We start from the raw sequence: 17,185 nt of genomic DNA on the forward strand, positions 1-17,185 counted from the left end.
AAAGAGGACTAGATGTGAAGAAAAATACTGTCAATTTTTTTTAAACAAAATAAATAACTTGTTTCTTTTACATTTGTGTTGCCATTTCATTTGATCATTTTCCGCACTACTTACTGTTATGTCGAGGTACATTTATGGAGACGAAGAAAGAGAAGGTCTATGATAGTTTTTATATCACTTTTATACAAATACATCTCAATACATAATTTTACATTAGACGTGACTTATACTTCAGCAAAATAGTTCTCTTATTTTGAAAGTATTCATATTAAGACCAATGTTCTTGATTATGTTAAATTTATCTTCAGTTACCGGTACATGTTCCTTTTGCAATCATTCTTTTATGTTTTTCCCCCAAGGTTATGTTCAATTCTTATTTGTTGCATACACCGCTTGATAGATTCATGTTGATTGGTCATTTTAAAAAGAAATTGCTTTCATTAACAACTTTTATTTTTCTTTGTTCATATAGATGTTCATTAACCAAAAGTTGAGCTCAACTTCTTTCATCTTCCCTATTTTGCACAAAAAAGGTCAACACCTTTTTGATTCTGAAGTCATGGGTTTTTTTGGAGATTATAGTTAGAGTAAAAGTCCTCACCAAGTAGATGTGTGAATTGTAAGCTCAAAACCAGCAGTACATGTAATTCACCTATATTAAGATGTCCTCAGTCTGACATATCTTCTAAATCTAGAGGTTTGAGACTTTCAAATAATTGTAGTTCTTGAAATCCAAACAACAGCTTTTCAGAGAAATTGGTTTTGTGCCATTGCATCACATACGGAACAAACATTTCCCTGGTAGTGATGACAAAAAAATTCTGTAGCTCAGCGGCCTCAGTCTTTATTATCAAGTGCACTGAAGTGACTCAATATTCACGTGAAAACAAAAGCAAAAACAAAGAAAGGAAAGAAATGTTTGAGCTCAATGTGTAGATTTTCCATTGCTTTTACAATGCTTTTTAGTAGTAAAGTAATATGTAGAGAGTAAAATTACTCACATTTTTCCAAAATCTATATCTACGAGGTGCGACAAAACTTCCTCAGTTTATAATTCTGACATTTTTTTTTCTCTCACAAAAGACAATTGCCATGTTTCTTATTTTCCTAGCGAATAATCTAGAAGATGATTAATAAATTTGATTTTACATTAATAGAAAAGAGATATTTGGGTTTGCATTTAAAAAACAAAGTAAAATTCAATATGAAATTTCAATTAATGGATAATTTTTTAAATTATGGTTCCCTTTCTTCTTTTGTGTGATACAAACAATGTTTTATTATATCACACTACTTTCAAGCCTGTTCTGTCAACATTGATGAGAAACGCAAGCTTTTATAATTATAATTATGTAATAGCCCCAAAATCTGTAAAAGAAATGGAAGACTTTAAGTATGATTTTCCATCAAGCATGCTAAAATTTTGTTAACTACTTAGCATAGGAAACATCCATTTCCTGTAAACCATGGGTTAGATTTAACTTACATTGAGGAAAATACGGGACAGAAAAGTTTTGTCGCACCTTGCATAGTACATGTATCTCTCTCTTTCTCATTTCCTCTCTTCATTGCTGTACCGCCATATTGCTTCACTCTCCTTTCCTCCCCAATATCTAATCAAACGAAAAAACGAAAAACCAAAACAAACACTATGTGCTGATCACGCCATGGTCTCTTTCAACCCACTCTCATCCTGTGTCATAGCATCAATACTGGATGAAACCGAAGGCAAGTGACATCATCTATTGTTTTGTTTCTTTGTCTGTCTGTCTGTCTGTCCGTCCGTCCATCCGTCTGTCTGTGTGTCTGTGTGTGCGAGGGTAATGTCTTTCTCTTGGTATGTCCATGTAACGATTCTACTTACAGATACAACTCTCCTTTCTCTACTTTTATATATCAGTTGGTTCGGTTCGATGACTGTATGGTATATTTTCAAGTCTAGTATAACTTCCTTAACAATATGAGGAATGGACTCCCACCTCTCGTGGTTTTATTATTTTTGTTTTCTAGTTCCACTTACAAGTGTTGGTTGCATGCTGGTAACCGCCCGAGACTGAAACATACAATTGTAGTTCCTTGTTGGACCCCTCTTTCCGACCTTGTTCCCCCCTCTTTTAAAAAACAAAACCTCAAGGAGAGAAGTTGCCATTGAATTTATGTCTGGATATGCGATTTTGTTTGAAATTTGGTTGACAGCTTCTTGGTTCTACCCAATAGTCAACAATAAAACTATTAAATTAAGTAGTAATGCATCTTGAATCCTAACAAACCTCTTGTCAGTGAAATAAAGTGCCCGTCTAGCATGACATATTTTGTATAGATATTTTGGTTGATAAGAATTAGTACTGCATGATGCATTGATATCTAAAGTACCCATATATTTCTCCAAAATAATTCATTTGGTATGAGATGGGTCTTTCCTATATGCATGTTAGTTCCAGCAGTGGTAAAATGCATCCTGTTGCCAATTTTATTAAGTTCAACTATTAAAGCTCAAATATAAACAAATAAGGAGAGAAGACATTATCTACTGTTTCACGTTTTTCAGGAGTCAACCGCTCATATTTTTGTGACAGCTTTTTTTAAATGTCGCCTGATAAATGCCTGCATCCTGTGTATTCAAAAGCCGTTTCCACAATGCTCCTATGTTGAAAACAAGAACATTAATCACTCGTTAATGACAAAGTTCAATTTATTTTTCCCAGCATGTTTGGGTCACACCCTCAAGTCTCGTCTCTAAAAACAGCTCGATCATCGATCATTGTTCCACTCGCACAAATTCTAGTGCAGCAACAATTAATCCATTCTAGTTTTTCAAGAGCTGGTTGGTGCTTGTCATGATTTTGATTAAATAATTGATTCCTTAATTTTCCTTTTCTTTTCATTTCCTATTTATCACCTTAAATTTTATTTCAGTGCATTGATTTTTTTCTTTCCCTGGATCACCTGGAATTCCTGGAAAAAACGCATGAGCTATGTTTTCTAACAAGCATGAAAACCTTACTTTATTTAAATTCCATTCTCTTTGAATTGCATCTAAGAACGAAACAGCATGAATAGGACTGATTGAAGACTTGGTAAACAATAGACTATTAGTAAGCATGATTGACAACCATTATCAATTAAAATACAATTAGTCATTTTATCCTGAAAACTAACTTTATTAGTAGAAATTGGAAATACCCAGTGAAAACATAGAATTTGTGTAAATGATAACATTTATCTTATTTTTGAGATGTTTGGTTCTATTCTATGATCAGCATGGCTTTTACAAGAAATGCAACATTCTTTTTAATACTTTGTACTCACATTATTTCCTGCATTTTTCTTTCTTTCAGGGAACAGTTCTCTTCTTGACAATTCCAATGATATACCAATTATCATATCAATTATTATCTAATTGAATGTTTTCGATATCATTTCATAATCTCTCTCTCTATTATTTGACAATCTAGCATGTATGACTGCCAGCATGTATTATTGAAAAAAGTCATGTGACTGGATAATTTGGTATGCAAGTGATATGACCATATTTGGTAGTGAAATGCATGCTGGATGCATATAATTAGCATGTTAATGAAGGTTGGTGGAGGTTGAACACTTGAGAATGGAGCATGCATGGTTGGGATTTAACCTATGTTATGCTGAAGTTGAATGGATATTGGGCATCTTGATACCATTGTTATAGTAACATGTCTTTATAACTTGTCATGTGTAAGTAGATATGATATCTTTTACAATTCGTTCCTATTTTCATGAAGTGACGGTAGTGAGGAAAATCCGCATGCAAATTGTATGCGATTTTAATTCACTACCGTCACTTCGTGAAAATAGGGACGAATTGTTATCATGAAAACATATTGCTCAACTTTTTCCTCAACTTTTAATAGAACACAGTCCTTACCCTAATTTATCAAAAGAAAAAATATGGCAATCCTTTTACTTTTGAGCATGTTTTTGCTCGTACACTTTGTTACAATCATGTTGTAAAACTTTTTTGGGGGTATAATTTATTGATAACTTGCAAGAAATACTGATAGGTTACTTTGAAAATGATAGAAAACTACAATCAAAATCTGGTGTGAAAAAAGTAAATTGTGAATTACATCTAGTCAGATTCATATTTGTACACTCATGTTGTCATGTGTGTTCTTTATGCCACATATTGTAAAAGAGAAAAAAAAAGATGAAGAAGCATCGATGAGAATGAAAATGAAAACAAAAACACATTACTTCTGAAAATTACCTTTTCTTTAAATTTTTTTTCACAGGATAAGATTGTTATCCTATCTTATTAGCTTATCGGTAACCTTTTTTTTAGAAAGCTGTCAGGTTCGAAAAATACACAAGGCCAATTAATAAAGTCTTTTGATCAGAAAGAATAAATGATGCAACGAGCTACATTGCATCGAGAAACCCTGAAACAAAATTGAAAGTTCTAACACCATGGTAATACTGGTTTAACATTAAATGCTAACAAACAATAGCAGAAAAAGTTCATTATTTTTCAACCATTTTCTCTATATAGTACACAGAATCAGGAGTATTATTTTGTTTAAAGAACCTAGATTAATTCTTTGTTTGGAATATCAGAAATAAGGAACTGAATATCATGAATATCCATGACTTAATCTAATGAATATGTACAGTTATGTTATGAATAAACATGATCTCATGAATTATTGATGATGTGCCCCTATAGGACATGTATACGTTGGAGCAGGTGTTTGGTGGGACGCCCATGTTCAACTCTCCGGAGAGGACTGAGACCATACTCCTCTACTTCGTCCTGCCCCTCTGCTTGAGGGTGGGTTGTGGCAGAATTGGTGAGTAATGCTGAAAGGACATAAGTCAAATTAAAGGGACTTGGTAACATTGTTCATATGAGAGAAAATGGTGCTTAGATAGTGACTTCAATGCTTGATGTGGAATCAAAGATAATATGAAAGTTTGAGTGAAAACAGAATATTATTAGTAATAAAAATTGGGAAAATTACACATTTTTTTCATCAACCTTCAACAAAGTTACTGAGTCACTTGGATAATTGGTTAGGAGGGACATCCATTTTTATTTAACTTTCCAGAGAGGACAGTATAACATGATCCTTGATCTACTTTGTCCTGCCCCTCTCCCTCAGGATAGGGTGTGCTGCAAGTCTGTTTGTTTTTACACTGTCACAATAGTCTAGTGATTTTTAAAGGCATCGTTTAACAATGTTAAATCTGAGATGCACGGCCCTACGTGTGATAAGTGCCCGTGATATGGTGTAATATTGAATTCCTAAAAAATTGCGCTTCAACATGATAAAGAAGTGCCTCAAAAAAGTAAAAATCTTTGAGTGACCGGTTTTATCATACTCGTTTTCTCCAATAGACCGTAGTGTCATGAAGACAGTTAGGAAAACGCAAAATTTGATTTTGATTTCCAATCATATATATCTTGATAATCAGACAGGCGATCAGCTTGTAAAAGTCACGGGGTTCCTGACTGACATAAAGGTTTATAATTATCATAGCAGCATGAGCTAAATCCAGGATTTTGTTTCAGAATCTGAGACAAAGTTACCCAATCCCTTTAAGGCATAGATTTGCATCCCACCGCTGCCATCGTGTTGTTAAAGGAGATATTTACAGTGAAAAAAAAGTTCTCAAATACAGTCAAACCTGTCTATTAAAATCCACCCAAGGAAAACCCAACACTTATAGAAAGGTTCTTCAGCACATGTTTCCTTCTAGAGGGAGGCAATACAGATGACCATGTGTGGGTGTGTGTGTGTGTAATTGGGTTTTTACAGACTTGTATCAATCAGATATGATTAGTTGCGTCTGGGGACTGACCTTTAACGTCACCATACACTATAGATAGGTGGCCTTTTATACAGTTAGCCAGATTTGACTGTACAACATTCTACTGGTGGGTGTCCATGCTGCAAGTACCCTTAATTGCCGCGTTGTAATATAGCGATGTTATATATCCCACCGCTGTCATCATTCTAAGAAGAGACAGACTCTAAAAAGTACAATGATGTAGCTGTGGAATTGAATAGCCATGTTCCAGTTGTTCTTTATTACTTAGTTGGTAACAACTGCATCTATTCTACCAATGTGTTGTGATAAGAGATATTGATGAAATGCATAATGTAAGGACTCTGACACATGTATCGTTGTTTAGTGGTGGGTAGCCATGTTGCAAGTGCCCTTTTGTTGCCTTGTTGCTGGCAACAGTATACATCCCTCAGCTACCACAGTATACAGCCGGTAATAAGTTATACACCTGTACCGATGACATAATATAATGTTTAGAGGTAGGTAGTCATGCTGCAAATGTTTGTCAGCATTGCAAGGTATTGCACCGTTCAAAATAGTAATCCTTATGTTTACATGGTTTCATATCCTACTGCTCTCCCAATATTATTAGAAGAAATGGTGATGAAATCTTGACAATCAGCAATACAGCGTCCTAAAAGTATTGTAGATTTCTGTTATTGCTTTGTTGTTAACAACTGTACATATCCCACCACTGCCACCATCAAATAAGAAATTTTGAAATGATTAACAAATCTGACAATACAAGATTTATTCCAGCTTTAAATTGAGACCCTGTAGTATTTGAAAAGAATGCATATCTTTTGAGAAACTCTTAAAGGTCATCAATATAATTGCAGTAATATGTATATACCTCTCACTGTAGTTTATTAGCTCATTAAACTGGCATTGGTAATCAATCTCCACGTACAGACTCGCCCAAGATCCGACCCTCGGACATCTCCTTTGCTCTCACCATGATCCTCAACGCCCTGCTGCCGCCCCAGAAGCAGGCAAGGCCAGCGGGAGGGGGTAGCGGGCTCCCGAAGCACAACTACTCCTCCATGACAGACCTTCCTAGCCATACCAGTGCTTCCTTCAGGGACTCTACAGGATGTGTGCCAGATTCACTCTATGAAGCGGGGTACCTTGGTGAGTGTCAGTGATGACCTGCTATGTGTGTCATACAAGCTAGGCCAGTAGTGAGGTGCATAGTTAATTATCTGTTTCTGCTTAATAAATGTGTTAACCTATTTCATGAGTTTTGTCTGGTGCTGTCATATTATCAAGCAATCTGCTTACAATGACAGTCCTTCTTCCGCAACAAAACTTTATAATGTTTTATAATGTTTGGGGATATTTAGTAGTTATGACAGTTTATCATTTCTTTTTTTGAAATAACAATTGATATATATATATATATATATATATGTATTTGCTTATTTATGATTCATCGTCAGAAAAATACTTATTGTACATTATATTATTATTGTTATAAAAAAACTGTGTACTTACATGAATGCGGAAGAAAATAAAATAAAAATGAAATACAAAATTATGAGAGGTCCTAAAACGCACATGCTCAACTCTTGGAGCTCCAAATTGTGTCCTCAAACATACAATTTTGATGGGAGAAAACTATACATGAACTTGACATATGAACGGGTGCAACTTCCGGTTACATAACTTTATCTCCTCTACCAGAGCTATGGTTCAGTGAGTTAGTCACCGTACGGTATCCTTCGTCAAGAGGCCATAGTTTTCCTAGGGGTTCTCACTCCATCTCTAGGTTGATACAAAGAAGCAAAAAGGACAGAGCAGGAGAGAGAGAGAGAGAGAGAGAGAGAGAGAGGGAAATGATACTGATTGCTATTGAAATATACATATATCTTAATTTGACTTCCCATTGTTGTGATCAGACAACTTATGTGCCATCAATTATAAACTCAAATTAAATGCCCATGAATTGATTCATTTGCATTTGAAGCTGCCATGAGTTATTCTATCATTTCAAGTCACAATCCATTTGCTCAAATCGAGGTCATGGAAAGGTGATAATTTGGCAATGTGTCTTGCTCAAAATGACTGAAACTTGATGGGATCATTTATGATAGTAATCAAATGTTTATACAAATATGTCATTTATGATTAAGGTACATTTATGAAAAATAATGATCAATTTTTTTTCTGCAGGTTTGAAGATCATGTTGGTTTGTTTCCAGTCACAACTAGCCAGAGAATGGCATCGCATAGCAACTGTTGTCAAGGAGTTGGGATCACACATGATGGGTAAATATCACATCACACTTCAATATAAAAATCATTTTAACAAAAAATTATTTATATTAAAATTAAAAAAAAAAAAAATTAACATAGTTTTTCAAAATTATCTAGAACGAAGTTGTGCAATTCATTCAATTTTTATTCCTTTCATTTCATTTCATTTCCTCTTTCATTATAATTTCATAAATCATAATAAAACCATAAATTACGATAACACCAATGACTGATGTAGGTGAAAATGTATGTGTCATCAAATCAGTACACAAACAAAGAGAAACTCTTATGATTGCAATACTTGTTCATTTTTAATTCAAAGAACATTTTTTTATTGAATGAATCCATGCTCTATTTCTGTTGCTTGCAATCTAACTACTGCGACGTGTATGTGTTTTCACCAGGTTAGTATAGATAACTGAATTCATATCTGAATTTATGAAGAGTATTTAATATTCTTAGGATTATGTTCACTTTCAATGCAATGTATAAACAGTGTTTTCATTGTTTAGCCTAATTATAATTATTTTCTCCTTTCAGGCGGAGTAGCTCTTTGGAGTTTCTTAGATTTCCTCACTTCGGTGAAGACTCCGTTGTATGTCCTGCTGAAGCCTTTCATTGCCTTCAAGGTATGCTTGCAATGTACATTCCCTAATGGCCATGTTAGGGCAAGTCCAAAGTATTTCGTTTATATTTTTGTTTTACCTGACTGCTAAGAAAGCATGTGTATACTTGTAAGTAAGCAACCAGTGGCCCAAGGGCTTAATAAGTTCTCTCTGAGGGACTTGGTAATGAGGATTTATGCCTTTCCAAAGTGCATTAGCACATCGAATCTGTTTTGAAGCCGGTACCTTCCAGTTTTGAGACCTCTGCTCTACCACTGAGCCATTTGCACATCAATTTTGTCAGGTATTTTTTCCCATACGCTGCCGAAATGTCTTCAAAGTTTTCAGTGTACCTGGGTGATTCCATAAAGTTGATCATAGCCCTACCACGCAGAGACCTTATCAGACCAAATATCTAGAAAAATGACATTTAAGGTGCAATTTCTTCATTTATTATGCTTTTTCTTGGTAACGTACATGTTAATATATAGGACACCAAATGACGAAATATCTTAGACTTTCCTGTTAACTCATTGACAATTGAATTCTCTCCAAAACCACAGAGTTTCTGTAGGGAGTGCTGTAAATGCTAGATACGAATGGGAATGTTGTTGTTCGTATTCATCTAGTCTTTACATTATAGTGTCAGTCACTAGATTGGGAGTATTTCCAATGGGGAGAGCCATTTTTTGCCTTAATAAGACAGGGTCCATATGTGTATTCCCTTTTTTGTGTGTGATACACCTCAGATAATAATCCATTAAACTTAACAATCTTTATATACATAGCTTTACATAGGTATACATTGAGCCATAGAGCCATATATTGTATATGTAGTACGCCAAGTAATTTCCTTCCTTTCTCTTTCCGTGTACTTTAGGATGAAAATGGCTGTTAATGAAAGTTTAATTGAAATTTGATTAAGATAAACCATACTGGGAATGCTCCCTAGGGAGTGGAAAATGTGCATACATTGTGTGTGGGTAAGCCTGAATCCGATATCTGTAAGGCACATCGTTGTATCGATGTATTGGGCGCTATATAAAAGCAGAAGAATATAATACTGGTCCTCATGCATTTATTTATTTAATCTTTCAGATGCTGCGGATGATCTGTGAGACGGATTCAGAGGTCATGCTGCAGAGGTACATAGGTCTAAAGTTGAGAGGTCACCACTGCCAGTCACCGAAGAGCATGTCGGATAACATGATTGAGCTGTGCAACGAGCTGAGGCATCTCAGGGACAATATGTTTGTCCCAAGAGGTAGGAGTTGCTCTCCGAGTTCGTCCATAGCTAGCAACCCTAAAACCCCCAGGGTACAAGGGACTTGTCCCCCACCCCCTCCTCCCCATCACGCCTTCCTTATCTCCACTGGGCATTTGGATATACAGTTAACAACTATTTTTTTTTTTTCCCTTTACCAAGTTTTGTAATTTACGAACGTTTGCGCTAAATTAACTTGTTCCTATCTTTGCTCCTTGAGAAGTTAACATATCAAAGGTTACATCTCAAAGTATTCAGCAATGGCCCTGATTCAACCAGTCTACCTTTCACTATTGAGTTACGAAAAATACAAAAAACCTCAAATTTACGGATAATGTATGGATAATTAAGTTGTTAACTGTTGAAAAATATTGCATTGTAGACATTTCAGTTTGAGACCCCTTGACCAGGATCAAGAAGAACATCTTCTTTCAATCCGTCATTTAGCATTGTTTTCTACGACAAGACAATGACGTCGACATATAAAACTAGAGAATTAGATTGGTCCTGCTACGTGTAGATCATTCACTGTTAGTTAATGTACATGTAGACGGTACAACTTACTGTGAAGTAATTGAGTCCAAGGTGTGAAAGACACTGCTTTGAGAAATTTGAGATATCCATTGCATAAGAAATAGAAATGTTACAATCAGAAGCAAGTTAAGTGTAACAGGACTACCGAGCCAGTGATTTACTACAAACAGCACAACTAGTTTTATTTATCTTTAAAGTTATCATCATGTAGTGTTAGCAAATTGACAATTAAGTACTGCACTAGAATATGTTTATGTATATATCCAAAAGTGTAGAGAATTGAATCACTGATAATACTTTCACCTGTTGTCAGGTTTATTGATAGTACTAGTAAATAAAATAATGTTATTGTTCACTATTTCACCACTTGTGCAAGGAATCCAGATCACCTTAGACTGATACGTACATGTATAATGAAGATAACGAATATTGTAGCTTCACATTAATAACATGCATAGTGGAAAATGCTTGCAGTTCATATTGTTATGACCATTTTATTCATAGAAATGAATGAAATCAACATGTAGTATCACGATTTGTAGACATTTGATGTCTTTATTGAAAGTCACAAAATGCAATACTAATATGCACTTTGTTTTTGTTGTACTGTCATTTTCCATCCTCACTCTCTTTGTTTGTGATATGTTGTACCCCATCAATAATTGTTATGAAATCTTTCTGGGTCTCTCTTGCAATCTCTCTCTGTCTTTCTCTCTCTCTCACTCTCTGTTTCTCTTTTTCTCTCTACCTTTCTGCCTTTTTCTCTCTTTTTTCTCTCTGCCTTTCTCTGTCTTTCTCTCTATCTCTCTCTGTCTCCCTCTCTCTCTCTCTCTTTCTCTCAATCTCCCTCTCTCTCTCTCTCCTTCTTTCTATCTCTTCATCTCCTTCTCTCCTTTTCCCTCTCCCTCTCCATCTTTGTTTTCCCTGTCTTGTTCATCTTGCTTTATACCTTGTGTTGTGTTCATTTATGTTGCAATTCTATATTGCAATCTACATTGTACACTTATACCTAAATCTGTCTTTTACATCTGCATGTTGTTCTGGTTGTTGTCATGTTCATGTAATGTTTTTTTATGTTTTGTGTTCCATCGATCTTGCTTTCTTTGCTCTCTTTTCTTTTCTGTCTACTTCTCTTCCAATATTCTATGATCATTGTTAAAATGTCTTAATTCAATGTACATGTCCGACTATATCTGCCTTTCTATTTGTCTGGCCATTTATTTTTCCGACTGTCTGTTGCTCTGCATGTCTGTATGCCTATCTATCTGTCTATCTGTACGTGTTAACACTTTAGATCAAGTACGTTTCACAGACGAGTTAGTTGCACTGGCGGGAGAACGAGTGGAGAGCGTAGAAGGCATGCAGGTCATGTCACCATTCCAGCAACGTAGCTCCATCATCTCACGACTAACTAGAAAAGGTCTGTTTCCATGGCAACTCACAATCACAGTCGTGAATGGGTCACAATGTTAGAAACACAAGGTGTTAAGTCAGTGCCATATCCATTTTCATGTTGTCTTTCTTTATCTGAAGTATGCAATTTCTAACCAAATGATTATTAAACATTTGACATTTTTATCACCAAAAGGAAATCTCATGTGTCACAATGTATAATATCTACCTAGAAAAGGTCTGTTTCCATGGCAACTCACACTCACAGTCATAAATGAGTCACAATTTCAGAAGCACAGGGTGACAAGACAGTGGGACATTCATTGTTCCATTGCCCTTTTGCATCTGAATTATGCAATTTCTAACCAAATGGTACAGAACATTGGACATGTTTATCACCAAAAGGAAATCTCACAATATATAATATCTAACTAGAAAAGGTCTATTTCCATGACAACTCACTCTCACAGTCGTGAATGCGATACAATGTCAGAAAGAGAAGGTGCTAGCTCAGTGGAATATCCATTGTCCTACTGCCCTTCTGTGTCTGAAGTATGCAATTTCTAACCAAATAATTACTGAAAATTTGACATTTTTATCACCAAAAGGATATCTCATGTGCCACAATGTATAATATCTAACTAGAAAAGGTCTGTTTCCATGACAACTCACAATCACATTCGTAAATGAGTCACAATTTTAGAACAAGAAGGGGCTAGCACAGTGGGATATCCATTGCCCTAATGCCCTACTGCATATGAATTATGCAATTTCTAACCACATGATTACCGAATAATTTACTTCTTTATCACTAAAAGGAGATCTGGGCCCTGCTTCATAAAAATTTTAATCAATAACAAAGTGCTAAAATCCTATGACAAGTTGGCTCTTAGCCAATCAGATGCCACAATTTTAGTAGCTTATAACACTTATTACAGCCTGTTATTGATAAAAAGTTTATGAAACAGGGCCCTGATGAGTCACAATAAACTTTAAGAAAAGACATTTGCAGCGATTATTAAGCCTTCCTGTTTTCAGATTCCCTTTATGATACAAATGCCATTATAGCCCTGCTGGTTCCAAGAAACCATGGACAAATACTTTTAAGGTCAAAGATTAAAAAAGAAAACTGATTTTGTACCGTTGACAGCATGTGTTGATATTGTTCGTCAGGCAATTAACACCGATGTATGGAGATTGTTATAATATATTTAGATGATCCAATGATAGTCACATTAGAGATGTCACAAGAATATTTTGAATGGGCATATGGATGGATTAGAAGTGTTACGGACAGAAGAGAAGGAATTCCGAACAATGATAGACAGGAATTAATTTCTTGAAATGCTAGAGCGCCGCAGTGGCTGCCTTGCTAAAACCAGGGAAATAATCGGGGCAGCACCAGGAGCGTCACAGCGTGACGAACATGACGGACATGTGGCTATATAAGAAGCCACCATTAGTATTATTATTATTATTACACAAGTGTAAAAAGGATTAACCAACAATACTGCAAGAGACTAATAAAAGAGGCCTCTGGTAAAAAGGGGGTGCAACTGCCTGCGCTTACTGTTTTTCAGGAGTAAATAGCTGCAACTTAAACTGGGAATATACAGTTTCAGATACTGCATAGAAACAGCTGCCAAACCAATTGAATGTACATGAACATATATGCATGTATATGTTTAAGTTGTTTTAGTTTTCAGTTTTAGTACTAGGTCAGTAATTACTGTAACATTGCCATCTTCCTCACATAGCCACGATCACGTCACGTCGTAGCTCCAGCAGACAGAGCTCCCGTCGCTCCAGCCGCCGAAGTGCATCGGGTAGCCCTCAGGATCAGGCCGACCTCAACGCCAACAGCTCCACGGAACCTTCCCGCATCGCCCGCTCCAACAGCCAGTATAATCGCAGGAGCTTGCGTCACACCGAGGAGTGCATCACGGAGGCGGACGCAGAGGCAGAAGCGGAGGACGTAGTGGATAACGAGGAGTGCAAGCTAGGGCGTGGCTTCACACGCAGGCAGAACACCAAACGCATCAGGTGGGCCATCTTGAAAATCATTATGCGCATGTTTGTTTATTATTTATTTTTATTTTTTTCAAGTGTAGGGGGTTTATCTCAAACTGCAAGAAATCAAGGCCAATTATGTATCAAGAACAGATTCCCATTTGCATCAGAGACAGATCTTACTTCCATGTGCTTTAAAGAAATCTCAGTACATGTACCGGTATATGTATCTCTATAGTAAAATATACACACTACAAATAGCTACATTGTATTTGTCTAACCATGAAGGAGAATGTTGAGTTTGAGTAAAAGTAAGAGACATTAAATAGAAAAAAAGGTTGTACTATTGTATGCATCCATATCATTAATACTAGAAAATATTTAGAAGATCAAGAACATCTTGTCTCTTTACTCGTACAAATTTGTGTAGAGATATATGTAATACCCTTTTAGACAATATGTGTGCTGTCCAAGTACATATACCTGTACATTTAGATTTTAAACTTACCGGGGGTATTTCTTTTGATTGACTCTACTGCCCCATTTCTTACAAACGTCCCCCCAAAAAAGCTTTATACACATCTTCATACATGTACCTTTCTCGATATCCTCCTTTGATCCATCAGTCGTAGCACCAGCCAGCGGAGGCATCCGACGCGGGGTCGTGACAACGCCCCAGGCCTGATAGGTGGTGCGGTCATACCCGGGGTCACCGAGAGTTCTCCCGCCTCCGACAACCCCAAGGTGACGGGTCCAGAGGGAGGGGAACTGAAGGAGAAGACGCAGACGGCAGACAAGAAAGAGGACCATGTGGAGGCCAAGGAGAAGATGGATACAATCGTCCACAGTGAGTGGGATCATATCTATTTTGGTTTACTTCTAGCTATGAAAGCAAGTTCATGTACACAACATTTAAATGCTTGCAGATAAACAAGCAGGGGACTTGCAGCTTTCTTTGTTGACGGTCCTATCCAAGTTCTTATCCAAGAGACTTAGATTGTTAGAGTGTGGATGTTATTTGACCTGACTGCTAAGAAAGCATAAATGCTTGTTAGTAAGCAACCAGAGGACTGACTGCTTTATGTCCTCTTCAAGGGACCTGGTGATGAGGATTAATGCCTTTAAAGGGCACTAGTGCATCGACTTGGTTTTGAACCCTGGTCGCCGGAATACTAGACCACTGTTTTACCAACTAAGCTATCACGCCTTGATAAGTGACAATATACAGTTATGCTTAGGCGCCTTGGATCAATTCGAGTGGCAGTAATCACGCGTGCTTCCTGCAACACTATTGAAAGCCGTTGATGACTTTATTCACATGCCCCAGACGTATGGAACGCGGCACACATCTGCTAAATAACAGGCAGACGTCTGCTAATTCACCAATCACCGCCTGTTTTTTAGCAGACGTGTGCAAGGTCCGATAGCACACGTCTGCTAGTTTATAAGCACACGTGTGCCCTTTTCTATACGTCTGGGGCATGTGAATAAAGTCATTAACGGCCTTCCATAGCACTGCAGGAAGCACGCGTGATTACTGCCACTCGAATTGATCCAAGGCGCTTATCCAGAGGAAACAAACACATTGGCAGGCTTGAAGACTTTCTTGAAGACTTGGTGAAAGTACTTGTTACATGGATTATTTTTTCTTTCTCTTTCTCTAAATATCCTAAATATCCATGCATTACATTCACAGAGAGAGAGAGAGAGAGAGAGAGAGGGGGAGAGAAAGAGAGAGAGAGTGTGTGTGTGTGAGAGAGAGAGTGAGAGAGAATGAGAGTAAGAGAGAGAGAGAGAAAGAGAGAGTGAGAGATAGAGAGGAATAGAAAGGAGAGAAAGTGAGAGACAGAGAAAGAGAGAGTACATGTGTGAGAGAGAGGGAGGGGGGAAGGTGAGAGGAATGTATACAAGTATCTTATAAAAGTCTTTAAACAATCTTTTTAAAGAATTTTCATCTGCAGTAGATATGAACACATTCTTTGACAATTTTTTTTTCTTCATCAGTTTATTTATTTCTAAATCACTTTCTTCAATTCACTTTGTATTAGGTGGTATTTCCATATCATACTAAATCCAAGTCATTAAGCAATATTAGGCTGCTTTTTATAACATGAGATTTTATTTCTTATATTTTTAATTGTACATGCTTTGATATTCTGTACATTGGTTAGTATTTTAAAGTCCGCTCCAAATTTTGCGTGTGTACTTTTATATTTTTAAGTTATGCAGATATCATGAATGTCTTTTTTGTTCCTATCTATGCCCACTATATAGTCGGAGATGCCATGATAGGGAAGTTTGATCACGACGAGGAGGAGACAAACGAGGAGAGTCGTCTGCTCCAAGACACGTCCTCACCCCCGCTACTCAAGGCAGCCCAGCACAAATTTGTAGCCATGGGACCACAGACCGACACCGAGGAAGAGGATGTCAGTAACGTCCAGGAAACAATGAGGCTCCTGGACCTCGCCAAGCAGCGAAATCCTGTTATCATCAAGGACAGAAGAGGCACTTCCTCAACAGAAGACACTCATGTCTAGGACTACGAGAGGACCCGACACAAATTTGTTGCAGTGGGACTGCAATGTGGACATACTTTGATGTTTGAAAATTAAAGGCATAATTAATACAATTTAGTAGGCCTCGGAGTGTACACGTTTCAATTTAATTAATGGAAAGATCCCTCAAAGTTGAAGTATTGTACGTGCAGTATTCATAACACACTTTGGGGAATTTGTTTAGGGGATTCGAAAACACAAACTTGGTCTGGGGGAACAAAGAGGAACTCTGCAAGAGACATTTATGTGATATGTATATGTTCCTGGGTAAAAGACAAGCGGTATGTAAATGAAATGATTTTCTCTTGTTTTTTTATTTTAGATAGGAATATTGCATATAATTAAATAAAGTATGTACATGTGTATGTACAATGATTCAGAAAAAGCTTTAAACGCAAATGTAAATAAACACAAATTTGCACAGCTGTTAATACAAGCTCCTACTTAAAAGACCTCAACCTTATTGTATCAATATTCATCATTTAAAAAAAATCATATATGCACATGTACATGTACCTATGTATTCACAGAGTTGTAACATGTTATATTTTCAAAATATGTAACAAATTATTAGTAGCCAAATGCACATGTTCAAAACCTTGTATTATTTTATAGAGAGATGTTACTAACAATTATATTAACTAGGTGCTCAAACATAGCTATATGGAAACAACAAATATATATACAATTTCAAATATTCTACAGGTACTTTATTCAAATATGTATTATCATAGCATGCC

General features: G+C 36.5%; 1 protein-coding gene across 1 annotated transcript in view; it reads left to right on the plus strand.

Moving 5' to 3' along the window:
• Positions 1 to 16,927, plus strand: part of LOC578533 (protein unc-80 homolog) — a 58,401-nt gene extending 41,474 nt beyond the window's left edge. The window contains exons 39-47 of the mRNA XM_030981785.1: positions 4,703 to 4,826; positions 6,739 to 6,957; positions 7,999 to 8,094; positions 8,623 to 8,711; positions 9,786 to 9,951; positions 11,780 to 11,905; positions 13,635 to 13,920; positions 14,514 to 14,734; positions 16,162 to 16,927. Coding sequence (XP_030837645.1) covers positions 4,703 to 4,826; positions 6,739 to 6,957; positions 7,999 to 8,094; positions 8,623 to 8,711; positions 9,786 to 9,951; positions 11,780 to 11,905; positions 13,635 to 13,920; positions 14,514 to 14,734; positions 16,162 to 16,427 — 1,593 coding nt within the window. The 3' untranslated portion in view covers positions 16,428 to 16,927. The remainder of the gene's footprint in view (positions 1 to 4,702; positions 4,827 to 6,738; positions 6,958 to 7,998; positions 8,095 to 8,622; positions 8,712 to 9,785; positions 9,952 to 11,779; positions 11,906 to 13,634; positions 13,921 to 14,513; positions 14,735 to 16,161) is intronic.
• Positions 16,928 to 17,185: the final 258 nt, after the last annotated feature.

This window comes from Strongylocentrotus purpuratus, unplaced genomic scaffold (genome assembly GCF_000002235.5).
Source record: "Strongylocentrotus purpuratus isolate Spur 01 unplaced genomic scaffold, Spur_5.0 spur5_scaffold_12, whole genome shotgun sequence".
Taxonomy (NCBI): Eukaryota; Metazoa; Echinodermata; class Echinoidea; order Camarodonta; family Strongylocentrotidae; genus Strongylocentrotus; species Strongylocentrotus purpuratus.